At 38.2% G+C, this 23,527-nt stretch overlaps 1 protein-coding gene across 2 annotated transcripts in view; it reads right to left on the bottom strand.

Moving 5' to 3' along the window:
* The window catches only part of LOC134001957 (cadherin-7-like), a 101,484-nt gene extending 80,413 nt beyond the window's left edge, over positions 1-21,071 (bottom strand). Inside the window, exon 1 of one of the 2 annotated variants that reach the window (XM_062441165.1) lies at positions 20,835-21,071. In XM_062441165.1, the coding sequence (XP_062297149.1) occupies positions 20,835-21,071 (237 nt within the window). The remainder of the gene's footprint in view (positions 1-20,834) is intronic. The other variant, XM_062441166.1, reaches the window with a different exon arrangement.
* Between the last annotated feature and the right edge of the window lie 2,456 nt (positions 21,072-23,527).

The raw sequence follows: 23,527 nt of genomic DNA, 5'->3' as shown, positions 1-23,527 counted from the left end.
ACTCTGTTTTTGAAACAGACATTAAAAAGATGAATGTGTTGTCTATCCGGACTGAAATCTGCATCCCATTGCCATTTCTGGAACATTGAAAAACAAATCATTGTAGGGATAAAATTAATGGACATGACATTTTAGAAAAGATCACAAATTCTAAAAAAAAAAAAAAAAAAAAAAAAAAAAGGGAAAAGAAAAAAGAAAATGCTTTTTTGAGCTTAAAGTCAGAAGAAAAGGTGAAGACTGGTAATACAAAAAAAACCAGCTTAGGTGATGCAAAATTGTAACCTTAACCAAACTGTTTCTGGTATCTAACTTTAACACTTAATCTAACCTCAAAATGTTTGTTGGTTCCCTGAGCAGTACCTTATACTTTACTGTTATCTCCATTACAGGATATAGCTGGTGATTCTCTACATTTTTCTTAATGTCAATGAATCTGATGTTCAGAGCCAAAACTAAACAATGAATTGATTTACTAACCAGTTCTGTGTGTTTTATTTTATTCCTCTGTGCCGTAGACCTTCCTTGTTATCCCGAAACTATTAAAAACACATGATTGAACCACACTGTTGTAGTGGTGACATGTTCCTTTACTGTACCATGAACATTACAGGCACAGTAGTTTGTTTATAGAAGGCTCCAAAGACTAATAAAAAGTGTTCATGTTTTCAGTCTCCGGAGAGTAGTTCTGTACACGACGACGGAGGTCCGAGGCTCAGAGGAATAAGATACATCAGGTTCTGGACACAATACTTGAATGTTGGATCAATTCACTGTTTGGCTCTGCACAAGAGAACATAGAAAATCACCAGATTTATCCTTCAAAGTAACAATAACAGTGCAAAAAATGGGGTTTCTAGTTTGTCCAGTTTGTTGTCTTTTCCCAAAATGTTTGTAAAAAGTCTAAACTTGTACTCTTGTAAATAAGCTAATCATATTTTAAAAAAAAAGACAACATACATTATGTGACTATAAAATTAGAATTTGATACATTTTTGAAACTTAGTTGATTGTTATAAAATGCTTCTTTTCACAGTTTATTGCAGGTAATTTTTATTTTGTAATTTTCTCTTCTTTCCTTTCTTTTTTTTTTATAAGTCTGTTTTAATTTAACAACACAATTTCTCCCTCATGACCTTTTTTAATTTGTAATGCCACCTTTCAAGTTACCAGCGTGTAGCATTCCCTTCAAAAGCCGCTTTCCGAAAATGAAATAAGTCCTTTTCATGGAAAGGGTAGGATGGGGATGGGGTGGGGGGCCCAACGTTTAGATGAGCAGGACGTGAAGTGAAAGGGCAGGCCTACTCAGTGGTGGGAATAAATACCGTGGTTACCATGAGGGAAATGCTCCATTTGTTTAATGTGCCATTTCCAAAGTGGAACCCTTGTAATCCTACAGACATGGCAAGCTCACCGCGTATACCACCCCTCTGGAATTTGATCAGAAGTAAAACTGTTTACCAATGTTTGCAGCCTGACATTTATTGAAAGTGGCCTTTAGTAAAAGTCATAGCTGAAGCGTGAAGAGGTTTTCTGATGAGCCCCGTGAAGTTTCTCCATCTTCGTGGGCCAATAAGACAGGCGCTGCTGTGTTAACTGAGCAATATACAGTATCAGCCCCATTAGCTGAGAAACAGGGGCCCACGGGGGGGGGGGGGGCTCAACTTTTATACAAGCATTTACTTAAGACGTGCAAATCAGCAGCACAGCACATTTAGACTGAACCGGGGCTGCTATTTAAGGTTTGTGATTGCACTGAGACACTTTCAGGAAGTTGTCAATTACAAGTGCCTGAGGAAAAAAAAAAAAAAAAAAAAAAACCCACACATTGAAGTGTTGTATTTTCCTCTGTGAGTGTTTTCAGCTAATGATCCAGCAGTATCTGAGAGATTGTGGGGATTACACAAGTTTGCAGTTATCTAACAACATTTTTTTCTTTTTTATCTTTTTCACACCATGCAAGCTCCTGTTATTTTGAATGAATAAATATTGGTTTTAAAATCGGAAACGTTGGCACTACATTTAAATAAGACGCCTCAAAGCAAACACACTGGCGTAGAAGTGTCTCTGTTGTGAGTAAATGTGATATCATGGGCTACCGTGTCCCATCTCGTGCCCACATGACATTTGGGATTCTTGCTGTCAAGAACAAGTCAACTTTGATTTCTGTCTCCTGCATGTGGGAAACCGATGTGTTGTTCCTGTCTCTGTGCCATTGCCTTAAGTATCCCAGACAGCAGAAGAGCAAGTGTGACATCTCTGCTGTATATGTCACCGTCTGCTGAAAAGACCCTGAAGGCCCAGTAGATGAAGAGTCAGCAAAAGCTCGGGCAAAACAGGGGCTGACACAACTCCGGGCTCCAAATCAAACCATTGCGAGACTTGGCAACTACATTTCAGCTCATCCTCTATCTGTAATAAGGTGGGTGTAACATTACCTCGCTATGAACAAGAAAGATGGTATTTTCACTGCATGAAAGTCCAACTGTAATTTGAATTCTCCTCACTGTCTGTGTAAGGAAAATAACCTATTATGATAATGCAAGCTATTATGCATATTTTTCCATTTTTCAAAAAGGAGGATAAAACCATTTTTGGACATATTTGCATCAAAGATTCAAGCCTCAGGGTGGCAGCTGTTGAATGGGAAACAGAGTGGTTGGGAGAGCCAACAAGCACATGTTAACTGGTTCCTGCAGTGGTTATGTAAAGTTGGCTTCTACTTTATATGAGAAGAAGCTAACCTAGCTTTGCTTACACTGAATCTCATTAGATAGCTTACATATCATTATTTTATGTGTGATTGGCCTCTTTCACACACTCGGAGTTGTGTTTGTCCAACATTATATGAAGGAGGTCAAGCTAGCGTTAACTTAGCTGTCTTGCTTTCATCAGTCCAGTTGTTGTGACGGAAAATAACCAGACTGTCAAAACTCGCACGAATGCTAAGCCATGTATGCTACTTTATGGTTTGACTCATGATATAAAAGTAAGGTACAAACTCACAGAGTGCAGAAACCACAGAAAGCAAAAAGTTAACAATGGCTAACAATGCTCACTCCCCAGCTAGCTAACTGTCTGTGTGGACGTTGGAATTGAAGTGACATTACAATTACTATTAACTATTAAAGATGCCCTCCAGACATGTTTTAGGATATATATACTCTGAATGATTAATAAAAAAGTTAAAGGAGCAGTGTTTAAGATTTAGTGACATCTAGTGGTGAGGTTGTAGATTGCAACCAGATATGAATCCTTCCCCTTCAAACATGTAGGAGAAGCTATGGTGGCTATGAAACATAAAAAGCCCTCTCTTGAGCCATTGTTTGCGTTGTCTATTCTGAGCTATGTAGAAACATGATGGGCTCCATGGAAGAGGATCCACTCCTTATGAAGATAAAATGGGCTCATTCTAAGGTAACAAAAACACAATGACTATTATTTTCAGGTGATTATACACTAATTAAAATATACTCATGAATATTAAATTCCATTTCTGTCGAGTCTGTTCTGCTAGATGCCCCTAATTTGTACACACTGCACCTTTAAATTGTCTTTTTCTATTAAATTAATTATACTTCGTCTCTCTCATTAAAAATTCCACAATCTATAAATATGCAAATACGTTTCTTTCCAGAAGTTAAACTGCTGGACACAAGATGTTTCCTACTTCACTGTGAAGTCCATTCTCAGTGTTTGTGCCCTGGAAGCTTTAAGTTTCCACATCACACTTGTTTAAGTTGAATATTGGACCACAACTGGCTACCAAACTATGTGTGATGTCACAAATCATGCTCGTAATAAAAAAAACCCGACCCTTAAAAATTGGATTTTCATTGAGCTCAGAGAAACTTTCCACTTTTCAGCAAAGGGAAAGTGAAAACAGCCTTCTAGTGTCAAACTCAGCTGCACATACATCATTCTGCACAGTGAAGCTCAAATAAGTGTACAAACAAGAAGAAAAACATATTGTTGAGTGGAGGGGATTCAATCATTTTAGTACTCACAACTAAAGCCCACACAGACAACATACTGATAAAAGATTTAAAGCATTAAAGCAAATAAAAATTACATTTCTTCTGGTCCAAATAAGTTCACACCGCTCAACATTAAATTATGCACTGATACAATGTGGGTGATTTCAGCAGGTTTTTTTTTTTTTAACAAAACAGATGTGTATGATATAATAACAATAATAATGATAATAATTAAAACTCCTCGTTTTGTCTGGCACATACAAATGAATGATTCAGGTTAAAAGTGCAGCATATTTGCACCTCAGAGTCTGCCGTATTTACACGCAGGAAATCATTTTCACACATTGTAGATTCAGATTATACTTGTGTATTAATGCATGTTATTTAGCCTATATAGAGGTCAAACAAAAGCATAGGCTCTTACTGTGTCTATCATCCATTATTAATGTTCAGTGCAAGTTTAATCTCAGATGGCCTTGTCTTACTCTGCTTCTCTAAATGATTTTCCCCCAAAAAATGTATTTTCATTTAGACAAACCCCCCCAGAAAACATACCTGAAGCTGTTGTATCATGCAGCTGATTTTATGTGGGTGGATAAAGGAATAGTGATGGATACTGTTATAAGGAATTTAGAGTTAGGAGCAAGAGGTCAAGTGTTTTGAGACCAAACTCGACATGACTTGCGGACTCAATGCATTCAGGTTGATGTCTGCTATCGTCTTTTGACTTGATCTTTTCCTGTATGTTTGCTCAACTCTTTCTAAATGTTTAGCAGTGATGTTTTAGTCATATAAACAAGTGCAAATGAAATCTACTACTAAAGAGTTTGCTTTCTTAAAGTGGTATTTAAATTCCTGTCAGAATTAATACCCGTGAAGATTGGATATTTAGATTTTTAAAACTCATGGCACCTGTGATTAAACTCAATAATCTTTTAACCAAGTGTGCTAATTTGCGAGGTGCAAAAAAAAAAAGGAATTTCATTTGCATGTAATAAACTCTGCATATCATATTTTTCATGTACACAACATTTTTCATGAGGCACCTGTACATATTTGCATTTATCCAGCGTGTTAAAAAAGTCTGTATGAAAGAGCTCCTGGCAAGCAGGCGGCTTTATACGATGTACATTAATTGATGAAACGCCATGTAAAGTATATCGGATCATCTACGGGAAATAAAAAACAGACGCAAATGACCCCACGAACTATTTACCCAGCTGCATTTACAGTCCACAGCTAATTATCATGAAAGCCTTCAGTTTGCAGTCAACATCAGGCTGATGCATGTCCACACTACAGTAAAGCTTTAAGATGGCAGTGTCTTACATCACCATGACACATGCACTATATCATAATGTTCTCTCTTTTCTCCTCATTCAACGCTGTTAGATGTGTGGATAAACAACAACATACAAATCAACTCCATCTTTCCAACAGTTCCCGACAGGGGGGGGGGTTGCTCTTGCAGACACTTTAGAGCTTACAGTATATCAGCCAACCTGTCAATAGATAATGGCACTTTTGTGTGTTCTTTACTTTAGACACCTTCAATTTCTCTGCTGTAGGCCTTTGTGTGATATAATTGGATTTTTGAGAATTTTGCAGGCACAAAGAAAGTCAGGGAGGGTTGGAAAAAAAAGAAGAAAAAAAACAGAAACAATATAGTTACTTAGTAGAGGAAACCTTCTGACACGCAAGGTTTTTCTTTGTACTGATAATTCATATTTCAGAATCTTGTATTATTTATTCTGAACAAACATTTGCACATTCAGAAACGGACTAAATCCTGTTCATCCTGTGCTGTTGCTGTCAGCTTTCCAGCTTCTTTTTTGAGAGGTGCAGCATTTTTTCAGCTTGGGAACAGTCAAGTAGAATGTATGTTCTGCGCCTATTACAAATATTTGACACGTTGCTCTGCTGGACTTTGACTGAAGTCAAACGAGGCTGATTCTATACCATTTCTTATGTCAAAAGTCCCTTCTGACAAATTTAGTCATGGACTGCAGCCTGTCCACTACAGAATGTTTTAAAGAGATTCTGGGTCTACTTTACTCTATATTTCTGTTTTATTATATATTTAACGATATTTCTATGTTAAATTGTGTATTTTTAAAAACCAAGGCCAAAATGACTGAAATTGCAGCAGCTTCTATAAAATGTTATACATTATTTTTTTTAAAAACCCTGCAAGTTAAATGTAAAAATATAATGGTTTGACAGTGATAATGCCTGAAAAGAAAAAAAAAAAACATCCTCCATAAAGGGAAATTGAGTTTATGGCCTCATTTTATTAGACCATGGTTTCTGAAAGTGGTTCTGAATAATATGAGGTTTTTTATGTTAGAAAAAGTTCATAAGCAATTTCCTAGTGGCTGTGATTGGAAATAAATAACTTCTGCTCTCACTGTGAGGTCACCAAATTGCAAACTCTTTTAGAAGCTAAAATAATATGGATCAAGTAGATGGCGACCAGCAACTAAATCAAGTTTGCAGCTAACGCGCACCAGATGGTCATGGCCTCCTGTCATGCTACTTGTGCATCTTCACTTATCTGTCAACACTTCAGGAAGATGGAGATAAGAGGGAAAAGTTCCTGTCTGTCCTGACCCCAGAGATACAGCAAACATTGGACCTGCTTGTCAGCCTACACAGTACACTGATAGCAAAAAAAACATCTTTACTTTGCTCCAGCTATTCATTTACTATTAAGCCTCTCCTTGTAAGTACCTGCATCCAATAACCAACATGTCACCGTCACTCCAGCCACTGTCAGTGAAGTATAAAATAAGTGGGGGGGAAAGTATGAAAAAAATGCACCTGAATTATGCAATGCGACTGAAGCCCGGTGCCGGCGAAAAAGAAAAGAAAACACACGGATAATGCCGTCTCTTTTACACTACCAACTGTGCCGCTATGTTCCAAAGGGATTATAAACAACTCAAACAAGCAGTACTACTTCAAACAATAAAATACCTTATTAAACCCCAACATGAGAGGGCCTTTGGGAAGGAAGACTTTTGATGTGTACACAATCCCTCCAGTAGTGAATATATTTAGTCTCACTCAAGTAAAAAAAAAAAGGAGCAAATCATTCTCCCGACTCCATTCGTCATTGTGAGGGATATCAGCAGCCAAATTCAATAACAATCTTAGATCATAGCCCGATCCATCTCTGAATCATCCCATAGTCTTTGCATAGCCTTAGCCCCCCTTGGCATAATTTAACACTGTCAGACTATGAACTCATCTCCTCCATAGAAAACGAATGTAGGCAAGCTTCCAAGAACAGGATATCTTCGCAGAAATCCCTCAAACTTCTTTTGGAGAGACTAAATTCAAGCTGTGTGAAAGTAATGTCTACAGGCAGGAGGAAGGAAAAGAACTGGAAATAGAATAAAATTTGAGCTGAATAGAAGAGAAATAATTTGTCTTGCACTTTCGTTTAAATCGTACAAAGGCCAGAACCAATCGGCTGCTTAGGTGAAGGTCCTTTTGACTGAAAGAACTAGTAGTTTTGTCAACGTTTTTTTTTATTTTAAAATTTAATTTTGATGAGGGAGTCACATTCATGGAGTAAAAGAAAAGAAAGGAGGAACACAAAAACAAAATAATGGGTAAAAAAATAAGAAGGATCACAAAAGTTCGCGGTTAGTTATGTGCATCAAGTATAAAAAGAAAATTCAAATGACATACTTAACGTTCTCACTCAGAATATGTCCTTGCTTTTTTCATTATGAGCATACAAAACCTAGAGTCCAGCACAAGAAAGGAAAGAAAAATTACTACTAAACATTTTCTTCACCATCCAAAATCCACTTATCCCTGTTGTCCCTGAAATTGAATGAATGGTGTACGCGGATAAAAAGAGAAACAAGCAACAGAATTAATCAGCCACTAGCTCTCTTCAATACAGTTAGCGAGGTTATGTTTTTTCTTTTTTTTTTTTATGAATTAGCTTTTGGGCTCCAAAAGTCTGACCCTAACTGGATCAAATACCCAAAGTCAGCCATGTAGAGTCCATAATGAGGGAGGTTCGTTTTGTTCACTGAAGCATCTGAATCCTGAACTGAGCAATTATTCTCTTACAGCCACGCCTGTACCTTAGATGAGGACAGAGAGCGCCAAAGGTCACCTCTTGCATTCTGATTATTTAGTAGATAATTTGATCATTAAGCTCGGGCTTTGAATACGGGGGGTGGGGATGATACAACCTAACTTCCTCAGCTAAACTTTCATAATCAAATATCAGTTTAGCTGTCATATATGTATTTTTAGCCATGCTAGGGGCATGACTCTGGGGAAGGAAATGTCAGTCCGCCACTTTGGTACGAACAGAAATATCTTAACAACTATTGCATTGGTTGCCATGGAATTTTGCACATACCTTCATGATCCCCAGAGGATGAACACTGCTGACTTTTGTGATCCCTTGATTTTATTATCTAAATGGTAAATGGACTCTACTTATAAAGCGCTTTTCTAGTACTTCTAGTCCTTTAGTCTCATTTTTTCTAGTTCTTATACACAACATGTCACATTCACCCATTCACACATGCACACATTCATACACCGTTCTGTAATCTGGGGTTAAGCGTGTTGCCTAAAGACACATCGGCATGTAGACTGAAGGAGCTGGGAATCGAACCGCCGATCGGTGGACAACTGCTCTATCTCCTGAGCTTCAGCCATTCAAGCTATCGACCTCAAAATATTCACTTATGCAGTGAAATATCTCTACATCTGTAAAATGGATTGGCACAGATTTTGGTTCAAGTGTTCATAATTATCCAGAGTATAAATTCTAATAACTTGTGATTCCTTGACATTTCCTTTACTGTCACCATGAGGTTGAACTTTTTAGTTTTTTAGCTAAATGTCGTCACAACTGCTGGATGGATTGCCATTAAATCTGGTACATTTACAATCATTTAATTCCCCCTCAGGATGAACTGTAATAACTTTTCCTCTTTCCTAACATTAAAAACTCTCTCCACTTTTCATCTAGTGCCATCATTAGCTCAAAATGTTAATGTTAAACGAATGACATTCTCATGAGTCTCAGCTTTACTTTGTGTCAAACATCCTAACTGTGTGATCATGTGCATTTTAGCATTGTCACTGAGCATGCACATTAGCATGCTGAGGTTAACCTTGAGCTGCAGACTCCCTCAGTTTTGCTTATATAAAGACAGACATGAAGTAGTGGAGAGAATATGTTATTTATCAAAGAACACTTGCCAGTCTGCTCAGATGAAACATCTGTTTTCCAGCGCCACATGGCTTAAAGTGGAGGCCCATTATAAGGCATGAATAAAGCTCAAATTAAAAGCAGAAATTTAAATTCTATGATGTAATTAGTTGCCATGTGCAATTACATTTTTTTTAAAAAAAGGACTAATAATTGAACACATCGATTCGAACAAGCAAAATAAAGATAAAAATCATAATTAACTGACTTCCCTGCATTGCAACTGGGAGCAGTTTTTTTTTCCTTCTCTATCTGCATCCATTCAAAAGAGAAAAAACAAAGTACGCATTATCTCTGTGTTCTCCTGCTGCCAAGTGTATATTTTACACAATGAGCTGGTGACAGTATCTTGGGCTGCAACCAACATGGTTCTGCAAATGATAAAATACACTTCCAAGAGCAAAGGTACAGAGGCACCATTGTGAATCACCAGCATTAGTCTTATGACTGGCTCATACAATACCTTAATTGCCTCATGTTACTATGCACAGATCCTTCTCCACAGAGCAATGAGCCGTTGCCCGTCGTATTGCTATTCAAGTCACAAAACATTAGCTGAAACCAGAACAGAAAAGGTAAAAAAAATAATTAAATAAATGTAAAAAAAACAGGTCTTGACCACATTATTAAGAAATACTCGCAAACTCTAACATGGCTCGCTAGGAATCTTTTGAAGCCGCTACCTGATTTTGTTAATGACGCCCCGTGTGATATATATACAGTATAAATGAACACCACTGATATGGAAATAAGCACGCCGCACACCAGTCATTTACTTTCAACACAGCTCAAAGTGAGGTCTGTGTGTGTAAAAAAAAAAAAAAAAAAAAAGCTGTAGTAGAAAGGCTATACTAAGAGCTTTTCCAGTACATGTAGGTCATTTCTCCTCCCTGTGGAAATATAGCCTGTTTTAGGATTAAGGGCTATGATTCATTATGACTGAATTTAATTACAGTGAGAGGTGGCCAATGCATCCCCGGTTTTAGCATATTAGGGTCCCTTCATCCATTGGATGGTAAATGTCTAGAGGAGGGAGTGTGTGTGGAGGGGGTTAGGTGTAGGATGAAGTGTGTGTGTGTGTGTGTGTGTGTGTGTGTGTGTGTGTGTGTGTGTGTGTGTGTGTGTGTGCAGAAGGGATTGGGAAGATGAGGATCAGGTTACTTTAGCAGAGCTGCAACTTGAACACTCTTACATGGACACACATAAAAGCAGATTACAGCATATAATCAGGTTAAAGTGAGAAATTTGGGGTAACTCGTTTATGTATTTCCCCTCCGCTCTTACCAAAAACCAGTATCAACCTCTCAGAGGGTGCATTGTTTTTCCTACTTAAAAGCTACTGATACATGGAAGAATATGATGATGTTACCAGACACCCAATTTTTGTGCGCAAGCCTCAAAATAATGTGCCCAAAATAAAAAGGTTACTATTCTTTAAACGCCTTTTGATTATAATATATAGTAATGAGATAATCCTGGTCTCATTTGAAAGGTAACTTTAAGTCAAAATGAGTGTAAGTGATCCTGAAAATAGAGCCATAATTGAATGAAATCAAACCTATACCTGTGCACTTTTGCCTGTAAATGAGCACTAAGACTTGATATTCTTTCACATATAAATCACAACCTTTGCAAGTCATGCCATTTTCTTACAGTGTTTGATTATTATAAAAAAGATGATGGTGTATATGTTCCTTCTCTATTTATAATTTCCAACATGATGTTACAAGAAACCCAGATACGGTTATACTGAGTAAAAAGGTTTCTCCAGCTGAAATCTAGCTGTGTTAACCAAATTATTCTTCCTCTCCTCACCTGAAAACGGAAACCGGCTTTTTGCTCTTTAAATGGATGTTTCTGAAATAAGACTACTGCGGAAAGTGGGAAAAAATCAGATTACCACACTGCCTCAGATAGGCGAAAATGTTTGTTAGGGAGTCAGATTGAATGGAGTTCTGATAGACTTTCAAACCTGCGGTCCCATAGGCGGCAGAGGGTAATACATAATGAATCAATCTCAAAACACACTTGACACAATGAGCAACTGTCTGACTGTGTGTGAGGAATAATAGAGATGAGAAAAAAACCTCACTGTCTCTGTAATCTTACTTTAAAGATCCTCTCTAGATATGTATTAAGATGTATAAAGATACTCAGCTGTGTCTGATATGGCTCTTCTGGAAAAAAAAAGAAGCATAATTACTGCTTTGAAATCCTTAAAATGACATCTACTCCCTCTCCCTTATTAAAAATTCCAAAAAATGTATGAATATGCAAATATATTCATGGTGGAGCGCAGCAGTGCAGTGGCTTCTGGTTATGGTGTGAAGAGTTTTGGGGACTCTTCTCTTAAAGTGTGCAGATAACACTAACAGTGCAACTAGGCCAAGAAGGTGCAGCTCAACCGAACTTTATCAACAACTCGCCTGACGACACAATGCCCTACGGCAACCGAGCGGCGTAGCGGACAACGATGGCTCAGAGGCAAGAGGAAGCGATGTGCACGGAAGCAGAAGAGAGGTTAGCGGGTCGGTCTGTTAGGCAAGCTAAAAGTTAATGCGACCGAGGCCAGGCATTCCTTCGCTATTTACTGTAGTCTTGGTTCCTTCACTGTTTTAACAAAAACGGATCTGATCTGATACTGAGCGTTGTCTGAAAGTTGAGAATCTGTTGTTTTTTTCCCACTTGGTTAAATAACAATATGCTGGACTCAGCTTTTCGGCTCAACTGGTTTTTATTCCTCCGCGCAGATTGGAATCAGCTGCCGGGGAAAACCCAAGGAGGTCGACTCTGCATATAATTATCTTAAAATATAAATGATCGGTTCCTTAGATTTCTGATGTAGGAAATCCTGCCTGACTGAATCCATGTTTTTTTGAAACTGTCCTTGGTACGCTGCAGTTTCAAAGCAGGAAGGATCAGCCCTGGCACTGACTGCTTATTTCACTCCTGATATGTCTTGTAGCATATATTAAACAAAACAGCACATGGAGATGTTAACAAGGCTAAAAAAAAAACTTGATTTTCAATGTAGGGAGTCTTCAAGGAAATATTTGTAATGCCTCAAGTGATGTCTAGTGCTGTTTCAGGCTGTATGAAAACCCATTTCAGATACACTGAGATCAAACTGCTAATTTCACACAGATATCCAATGTGAAATGCAATTAGTCAGTCCATGAAAAATGAGCGCCATTCCATAATGCCTCATTACATTTTGAGAGTTGTAGTTAAGTATCCTCTGCACACACATGCCTGAGCAACTCTCTTGCCTCTCATATAATACTATATCTCTCTTCTGCTTCCCTGCTGACTAAATCTTACTTTTTTTTTACATTTTATTTGAAGAAAAAGCAAAAGGTACGTTTTCTTCTCACCTCTCTTTTAAAATGCCACAAAGCAGTCTGGGAGGAACAAGTGACAGACATTTAAGCAACCTCTTTATAATACATGAACTACCTGTATATGCAGTTGAGCCCCGCCATGCTTACATTATTCATTGAAGTGCAGGGTGATGCTTGATATCCCCTTTATATGAAACACAATAGTCTTCAGGCCACCTGTTATCCACTTTGTAGAGGGAAATGGAGAGATCTAAAAACTTAACTTTTGTGTGTATTCATAGTACGTCTGTACTTTCAGCACAGGCTGAGGACCTCTCTTGAATTATTCAAGATCAGACCTGTTGGGAATGTCTAAAATTCAATACATCAGCACTTCAGGAAACTTCAGCAGCCCCATATTGAGACAAACAAAAAGCACATAAAAGAGGATACAGACAGAAAACATAAAATAAAATTCACAACAACTTCAAACCATTTCACAGCTCGCTCTGCTCACAATATTGCTAAATATTTAATTGAGTTAATATTACTAGCTAGGAAAAAAAGAACATTTATCTTGTACAGTACATCCAAAATGTCAAAATGATGTACCTCTGTTTTTAGTGAGCTAGCATGAAACCACCATAAATTTGAAGGAGCTAGCCGAGCGGTGAAACAAGGAATGTAAATCCATTCTCTAAATAATATCTTAACTTTGGCAAAGAGACAAACAGCTTCTACAACACGTGCACACATATAAAAACTCTATTTCTGCACAGGACCAAGACCATTTTCATGTCTTCCATGTCTTTGCATACTTGCCTTGTTTAAGAAACATGTTGTAAGCAAAGGAAACTGCAGCTCATTTAATGCACATTTCGATACAACATATTTTGAGTTAATTCAAATGTCATGAAGTGTAAGATACTCACTGGCAAATTAAAACAATTTACGCCAACATCAGCTCTCGTTTATCCAACACAATGTGGTGACATCATGTAACTCCCAGCATGCCTCCACCAAACTTCCACCTGACTGGAGGTTTAATCAACCAGGCTAATTAAGAACACCTGTGCAGGAGTGAAGCAGTAAACCACACAGCAAAATGGAGACGCTCTTTTCAAGTGAAAGATTTGGAAACTTTGTGAAATGGAGTGAGGTGATCCCTTTAATTGTCTTTTAAACCAATTGGTAGAGCACATGTTGAGTTGTGACATGTTTAATTAGTAATAATAGCATTAGAGTAATTGCTTGTACTTAAATTCTTTGAACACAATTAAAAACTTCAATTTTTTAAAAACCAGACCTTGTCAGGTGGCTTTCAGCGGCAGACAAATCACTGTTGGCTTGTGTGCTGTTTTCATAATTAATTGTAGTTTTTTTTTTTTTTTTGTAGCTTGATTTTATTGGGCTGATTAAAAATAATGATGTTACTTAATACCTTCCAAAAAGTCTAATGAATTGGTCACAGTTTTTCAAATACATGCTCTACCTGTCAGTAGGCAGCATTACTATGGCTATTTTTAATTATGAAAATGTAATATTCCCATTTTTTTCAGATAATAATCAGGATGAAGGGACAATGATCGATCCAATGACTCCTCATTAGCAACAAGATGCACCAGAACAACACTGGGGTTTTTTTGGCCAACGTGAGTCAATGCTCAACAACTTAAAATTCAAACACTGGACCAGGAAGTTAAATGCATTCTTGTAAGTGTTGTGAGGTGTGAAATAATTATTGTGTATTAACAATAATTCCTTACAAAAAGCATGATAATTTCAACATTTACATTTTTCTTGCACAACAGTGAAACAGTACAGAGCTGATTTGCACCTACGCTGATTATTCATCTTAATTAAGTCAATAATTCATAACTGTACAATGACCCTGGATCTGCTGTATATAATATCATCATATTTCTGCTTAAATCTGTTGAGGCAGCTACTGTCACCATTCACAGCCTCATATAAACTCTTAGTGACTGTGTTTCACAACTTGTGTTTGGTTTATCTTTAACCTGTTTGCATCTCACACGGTAGGATTCATGTGTTACTTTTAGCCCGCATAATAAAAAGCGACTTGTGGTCTGAGCCCATTAAAGTCAACTTGGTGAACTGTAGCAGAGATAATTGGGATATATTTGAATGTATAATTATTCTTTCCTTAAAATACGATAATTTGACATTCTTTGTTTGATTATTTCATCTTGAATTCATCAGTTGTAACCGAGTCGTTGGCTTAAACTATATCTCTGTTGACCCATTAAAGGAACTCATTGTTTTCTGTAAGAAATGTAGAGATTTTTTTGGTTTTGAGTCACTTTCAGTTTGCATTTCTCTGTCTTGACTTTGTTGTGACCCTTTTGTGGACTTTGCCTCCAACTTTACTGGACTTTATCTGAAAATTGCCCTGGTGATGTTGATTCCAGCCCTGCCTCTATACATGAGAGAGAGAGAGTGCAAGTGTAAACATTGTTCCTCTCCTGTCCTTTCCCCCTACCCGGCTGATAACTACCCTCTAGTCTACTTTTACTGCACGCTACTGTTTTCATCCTCTTTGATTGCCTGGCTCAGATAAAGGCTTTCCCACCACCCCAGAGGCCCCCAGGATGTCTCATGAGCTCCCCCCTCTGTGAGCTCTTGTCCCTGGGTGCTGTGTGTATGATGTCCCTCCTGTCAGCTTGAATCGCCCTCCTCCCCGGCTCGACATGCTGCTCTCACCACTCCCCAGCTGCGCGGATGTGTTTGCGGCACCAGCGAGTGTGAGTGGATGCTATTCAGACTGACCTTTGCAGCTCTATGATTCTAACCCATTTGACAGTGAACGTCTAATAGAATGCTAATGAAGTAGCTTGCATAGTAACATGTTGTGTTCGCTCCATCGTAATTATCCGTGGGACTATCCCTGATACCCATGATGCACATTGTTTGATTATTAAAGTGAATTACTGTCACGAGCAACACCAGGTTACGGCTATCGGGTCAGAAATGACATATGACTCACGCTCATAAAAATGTTTAATGGTTACTGCAATAAATACGAGACAAACAGTCTCGCCAAGCCAAAAATACTAAACTGATGGAAAATGAAACTTTCCTGTTGCAATTTTTGAGACAAGTGATTTCTTTCTTCTTTGGTCACACTTGAAGATTTGATAGCAAGCTATGAGAGTTTCCTCCATCCAAAGATGTTTTCCATTTTCCAGCTTCTTATTGAGTTTGTTATTTGTATGGAAGAAATCCTTCTGTGACCATAGCTGGAGAGCCCAAGCTAATGCCGACTGAATGCAGCCTGAATCATAAGGTGAAATAAGTCCATCCATTACTCGGATGGTTAGTCAGACTGCCAATTTCGAAGACATCTCTATAAATAAGTGAAATTCAGCATAAGGGCTGTGTCTGTCTGCTTGTACCTCCCATGATGTGAAGCAGCACTTCTCTGCCTCAGAGGCTGTGAATTTCTGGAGTCACTTGAACATAAATAGATCTATGAATAAAAAACATTTAAAAAGATGCGTGTTTAATAGCTTGTAGCGAGTAGCTATACAAAAGTTACTGAATAGACAGGAGAAAAAGCCAAGAGAGTTGGGGCATTAACAAAACAATGATCCAAACATGACAGCTGATTCGTCCCCCGTTTTACAAATTTGCATGCCTGCTAACATCGCTTATTCAGCAGAAGCTACAAATTGGTACTTTTCAACACTTGCAAATATTTAGTCACATGAATGCCCTTGCAGAAAATGTTAATCACATCATGTTTACCAGTAAGTGTTTGTTAAGTGGATGAGTTGCTCCAGCGTTTCGCTTGTTTAAATATGTGCGTCACCAATTTGCGGTGGAAGCTGTGTAGTGTGGGGTTCTTTAATGTATGTTTCCACTGGCTTGATGTGACTGCAGCTGATTCCAGGCCAGTACACTTACCCGAGGCAGAGTGCCAAAGTATAATGAGACATTTGGTTGTGAAATTCGGAATCTGACAGAATGCATTAAAGCCAAGCAGACTGCAGATGCAAAGGGAGCAGCCGGGCCAAAGTGATGACTTCCCATTTCCTACTGACTATATCATATTTCCCTTTGCTTCCAGCCAAACAAATGACCAAATTGTGCAGCGGCTGTGCCATTGTTTGGACACAAATTCCCATTGTTTGTCATATTAGATACCAGCATACATCTGACAAAAGCAATCACTGGTCATGTCACTCCAGGGTTTTTTGTCTATAACCTGCTGGAAATGTTTGGAGCTTTTTTTTTGTTTTTTTTGCAGAAGCCACATAAAGAATTCATTTCTAGCGAGGTCATTTTCTTGACATGGCGAGGACCTTCCACGTCGCTCATACTGAGTCACGAGGTCAGGGTGTCCCGCCCAGACTTTTTTACAGCAGCAGCATGCCCTTGTGATATCATACAAACACACACTATGTGACAACTATGATCTAAGGGAACAAATAATGTGACAGCTTCTCAAGCTCACAGGCAGCACGCTCTTCCCTCGGGGGAGTAAATGAATCAGACTTTTCATATATCTGAAGGGGTTAGATTGAGCTTCGCCATGGGTTCATATGTAAAGATGTGGCTAGTTCTTTCTCACGTGCCTTCTGCTGTTGTGCCCTGTAATTGTCTTCACCCTTGACTGCTAGTAATACCAATATAAAGCCATGAATACTGAGCAAAACAAAAGATCAATCAATACATGTATTGAAACAATAAAAAATGACTTTTTCTTAGGAAGGGCTTACATCCGAATTTGTGTATATTCCATGTGGATATGCAGATCTCTACACACCTATGAATAAGTAATCAGTCTGCTCAAGTCTTTCGGGATTTACTAACAAGAAAAGCAATCAGACACAGGTGTTTATAAAAGAAAAGAAGCACTCGAAATGTTCTTGGTTCTGTAACTTTCAAATGGACAACAGGAGAAGGATAAAACATCTGGATCAGACCAAATATACATGGACAACAAATACCCTCCTCAGCAATCAGATACACACAGATATCTGCAGACACACAGATTAGACAAGAAGGTATTATACTGTGCAGGCTTGGACACGAAATGACCTTTAGTTGAACTCGACTGGTGACACAAATACGCTCATTGGGATTTAGATGCTTTCCTCCAGCATCCCTCTGGCAAAAAATAGAGAGGAGAACAATAGGACAGTCAAATGTATCCTAATTCCAGCTGGAGACGCTAATCCAGTTCAGAGACAGCAAGGAAATGGGCTTGTGAGAGCAGACCCGGCAAATACATGCAGATGAGAATGATTATCCTGCAGATGAGCGGAAAGATGAAAACTAATTTAATAATAAGACCAGAAAATTCTCCAAGATAACAGGGATCTAGAGACCAATCCAAGACCCATCTGGCCTGTGCCGCACACGCAAGAGCCATTTTCCAGGCAGGAGCTGTCCATTTACACAGTGGTGCTGAAATCTGGGGAGCAAGGTTTATGTACACCGATCACTGTGATGTAAACCAACAATGTGACAAAGGGTAACGTACAGTTCCATAAAACTCGAGGTCTCCGATGTTAATCTGGTCTGAATCTGTGGTGGCAACTAAATGGTACAATTTGGGGGTTTTTACATCTATTTTATTAAGAGTATTTCCATCTGTATTCACTACTATACTTATACTTCACTGTACCCTACTTCAGGGTACATCCTTTATTTTAAGGTACTTTTTCTGTATTTTACTTTACTAGGTCAACAATACATTACATTTTTCATCTACTTTGGTACATTTCAGAGGGAAATCATGCAGTTATTACTTTTTACACTACATTTATTTAACAGCTGTAGTTAATTCAAGTCATGGAATGTGATTAAGCACTTTTATTTAAGTCCTGGTACATTTTTAGGTACTTTTTCTGTATTGAACTTGCCAACTACAAAGTTACACTTCCTTGTATGTCTGTTTAACTACATTTTAGAGGGAAATAATGTACACTACTTTGTTAATCTACTTTGGTATATATCAGAGGTACTTGCCTTAATTTTCTTTTGAGTAATTTCAGGTAGTGTATGTGACTAAGTAGTTTTATCCAAGTACTGTACCAAAGTATATCTTACGGTACTTTTTCTGTATTTTACTTGAAAAGTTTAATATTATATTACATTTTTCACCTACTTTGGTACATTACATACATTTCAAGGGGAAATAATGTACTTTTCAGTTTCTACACTATTCATTTTAACAGCTATAGTTACCAGTTTCTTCAAGTAGTGACATGTTACTAAGTACTTTTATACAAGTTCTGTACTTAAGTATATTTTAAGGTAGTTTTTCTGTATTTTACTTCAGAAGTTCAGTGTTACACTACATTTTTCATCTACTTTGGTACATTTCAGAGGGAAGTAATGTGCCTTTTACACTACATTTATTTGATAGCTATAGCTACTAGTTACTCCCAGTAGTGGAATGTGACTAAATACTTTTATTTAAACATCTCAAAGTTCATTTTGAGGTACTTGTGTCTCTATTTAACTTGCCAAACTCAAAGTTACACTTCCTTGTGTGTCTACTTCACTTCATTTTAGAGAGAAATAATACATATTTTACTCCTCTACATTTATTTGACATCCATAATTACTTACAGTAGTGGAATACACTGTAAGTACATTTACTCAACTAGTATAGTTAAAGGCCTGAGGAAATTATTCTTTCACATGCAGATTCCTAATATGAAAATAACAGTTTTGGTTATTTCAGTTCTGTTTTTGTGTTGTTGTTTTTTTCTCATGGGTGTAAAGTGGATGGGGCTCAGTTGGAGGAAAGCTGATGTCATTTATTTCCATGCACTAATCAGGACTTTAGCAGTACATACATCATAATCTGAGCACAGTTGGCAGGCTGTGTGATGTGCTGTCTATCAAATCTGATTAAAACACATCAACACACTCCTGATAAAGCAGACGTGTAAATACATAACAGCTATAAGATGTCAGATATGAAAAGGCCTGAAAACCTCTATTTTACATACAAAAGATTATAAAACATGATGCACTGCTATAAATAAAACAACTATACAGTTTATAAAGTAGCTTACTTTAATGTTTTAATGCATTGTGCAAAGAACTAAATGGTTTAAACACAATATAATGTAGCTATAACATTCAATGCTATATTATGTTATATATATATATTTTCAGGTGTTAATTGATGTACTCTTACATGCATAAATGATTGGTATGGAAACAGTGCTTTGTAATATAAAAATACAAATATATGTATGTAATGTAGAGCTATTACTATACAGATAAAAGATGCTTAGAGAGCCTTGTATAGTATTTGTACTGTATGAAACACTACCTCCTTATATATGCTTACAACTTGATTAAAGTCAGTTATAAACCATCTACTAATAAATCATTTACTGCTTATAAATGCTAAAATCAATGGGTGGTGAGGCTTAAAATAAAATGCTAACAGTATGTTCAATTTTGTTGATGCATTTTGCTTTTAAATTTAAAAAAAATCACTGCATTGCATTTATGTGTAACTGAGTTTTTTTTACATTGTGTTTTTTTTCTGCTTTCCTTCAGATGTCTGAATATTTTCTCCCCAATGGTCTGAATGCATTTTCACATGAGAAATGTAATCCATAATAGGAGTGTAACCATATCTCATTTATGTAAGATTAGTCACTTTGTCAACGTACCCTCACATTAACTATTCCATTTGAGCCTTGCTTTAAATGTCATTGGGAGGGATTCATACTTATTTACCTGCCAAAACAGGCATTACTTTGATCTATCTGCAACTACCTTGGCAGAACACCTACTGTACAAGACACATTTGGTTAATATATACCTTTTTTCTAGGGATTGATTACAATGCAAATTACCTTGTCATATTGTACAACGGCCTCTAAACTAAAATTGCACATTTCTACAAGCACATACTTCAGCCTGGCTGGAATACAATGATGTAAATCTTCCTACACTGTCTGTGCTTTGTCTTTTCATTTATTTAAGATTTTATATAGGGCATAGGGAATATGTATAACTCTGTAAAACTCTGCTGTGTCCCAGATTCTGCAGGTCATTATGGTAAGAGGTTATTGATATGTGTAGTGCAGTACAGGTGCATTAAAACTGCTGCCACATCTGCAAAAATAGGGTATCAGTTTATCACAGCTTCTTTTCTCTTTTTTTTAATAGATGGGTTTAGTCCAACATTTGAATATGTTTTTTGCAAATGCAAAGTCTAGAGTATGTTACAACACATCATTAAGCCGTGCTAACACTGATTATGAACATTAACAGACACAGATCACTTACCTTGCCAACATAGAGGGGCTCATTTCCCGTGTACTCCTCTAACACGAAGAACTGGTTCCATACCCAGCTGCGTTTGTGCCTGTGCAGGACCTCCCAGGGGGCTGGATCAGAGTGTGGGGACTTCTCCAGATCCCCAGAGCTGGGATTTAGCCCCCAGCAGCCCCTCTCCCGCAAGGGAAGCAGGAGTGCCAGGAGAGTCAGGGCTCTGCATATGCCTGAGCAACACCACCCCATCATCTGGGCCCCCTCCAAAACGCACTGAGGCCAGAAGAGGAGCAAAAATGTAAAAATAGACAGCAAAGCTTAAATGTCAAAACCCTCAGGGTTTTATCCACACAGTCCTGACCCTGTGTTTCACCAAAAAGCGAGTGAAGTCACACCCTGAACAGAGCACATGGGTTCAAAAAGAGTCAAGCTCTGCATTTTGCTGTGTTGCTCTTCTTTTTTTCCTGATTGGAGACTAAAAGTGGGGTAATTCCTTCCTCTTTGGAGCCCGGGAGTTGACATTAAAGCTGGCTAACAGGGTCAATGGCAATCGGGGAGGCTTCAACTCGGAGGCTATATAATTGGCACCTATCAGAACAGAGAGAGCAAGAGAAAAAAAAGACAGAAAGACATAGAGGAGAGAGAAGAGAAAGTACCGTCAGCAAAATTGCCTCTGTGACCGCAGTCACTTTAGACAGCAGGTAATGTGCCTGCTGATGCAATGATAATGACATTTTTCACCAATCATAAAGAAATTGGTAAAAAATGAATAGACAGTAAATATGGTAAATACAATCAACATTATGTCCTTCACAAACACACACTCACTTACACACATGCAACGGCAAAAAAACCCAGCAAGGTCAAAATGTTAATAAGGGTAAGATGGAGGGAGGAATTACTTGGCTCCTCAATGCACATAAGCAAAGATATTTCACACAGAGAGAAACAACAGTGGCTGTGTGGAATAACAATCAAACACCATTCAGCTGCCTCCCAATTATCTGAGCTTTACCTCACCAAGGTCGTTATTTTGTCACATTCTCTTTGTATAAGATCATGGCGTAATGGTGGCGGGGCTTGCCACTCAACACTAACAAGCCACATGATCTGTGTGGCAAGCTCTCATCACCGAGATTAAAAATAAATCTGAGCTGTCAGCATCACGATGGCCCAAGCGCTCCTGACCTCTACTCCATGCAGCCTGCCTGACGGCCGAGCACATACGAGAGTCGATCTGTCTTCTCTGCCACCGTCATGCTGTGACAGATTCCCCAAGATGCCAAGTACATGAAGACTTGTCAAAACAGAGAAAAGCATCCGGTCCTGACAGATAATGTTCTTATAATGTGTCGCAACGCATTCTTGGCAGTCCTGAGTAGTTGGAGTAATTACATAAACTTCATAACATCATCGGTATTATCTGTCTAATCTGACATGTGGCGAAGACTCCGACAAATTCCCTTGAATGTGGAAACACGGTGAAGCTTTGCAGCAGAGCAGAGGGGAGGCTGGTACCTACATTTATGGAATATCTTGGGATGATACTGACTCAGAAATGCCATCTAAACAAGGCCCTCTGAAAGCAGACATTTACAAAACTGAGAGCTTGACCGCACGTACGTATATTTATTTCCTCGCTGACCTCTCTTTCTCTCTCCTCTTCGCAGAGTATTGGCAGGGCCCAGGACTAAGAAGGTAATTGCTTTGGCATACAGTGACCTCTTTCTTCCCACAGATTCTCCATTTCTCATTTTACTTTGCTAACCCCCCCCCCCCCCCCCCCCCCAAGCAAAATAAAAACAGCCCACCACACACCCTGTGTAAGTGATTTGTTGTAATGACTTTGCCATAGCGAAGTCATTATCTCGTGCTAATAATTAACACAGGAATAAATCACCATGGCATGCTAGTCACCTCGCCTAGACACCTACATGTGTGCAAGAAGAATCTGGAGAATTTGCTTTAAAAAATGCATCACGTTTAAACTCTTCACAGAGAGATCTTCAATTTATTTATTTATTTGTGTGTGTGCTGTTTATTTAGATTTCTGGTCAAGGTTCAGAAAACATACTAACTCCTAATAGGCGAAACTTTCTCCAATGAGCTGTAGAAACAATCATTCTGATCTGCATTTAATATACGAGCTGAGATACATCACACTAAGGCTGGAAAACATTAACACACACACACACACACACACATTTGCACACAGATTCAAAGTCACTGCCTCTGCATGACAATTTAATGGTAGAGGTGGAAAGTGGAGCAGATCTGGCTGCAGGGCAACACGAGTTGTGAAGGCAGGTTGCAGCGGTGGTATTGTGGGAGAGAAGATCGGCGCAGGGTCAGTTGGAGCCAAGTGGCCAAGGTAATGCTTCTCATTTAGCTAAACCCTGAACAATAGAAGAGATGGAAGTCAGATAGAGGCCGAAGATAACGATAATGTGGTTGAGAGTGCTGCAATGTGCTCCACGAGGTCTTTTTATTCAATTATTTTATCTTGATTTACTGTCTGGTTTATTTGTCCAAAAAATTCGTGCAGCAATAGAAATCAATTTCTCCCCCTCAAAACAAACTAATTGTTTATCATTTAAAAACTTAAAGCGTATAATAACAAATCTAGCTTGAAATGAACTGGCAAACTCTGCCAAACAAAGAGATTGATGTGACAGGAAGTGTGTGTTTTGCGAGACTGCTTTTTCTCG

This window comes from Scomber scombrus, chromosome 20 (assembly GCF_963691925.1).
Source record: "Scomber scombrus chromosome 20, fScoSco1.1, whole genome shotgun sequence".
Classification (NCBI taxonomy): Eukaryota; Metazoa; Chordata; class Actinopteri; order Scombriformes; family Scombridae; genus Scomber; species Scomber scombrus.
This window is presented reverse-complemented; position numbering and strand designations above follow the sequence as displayed.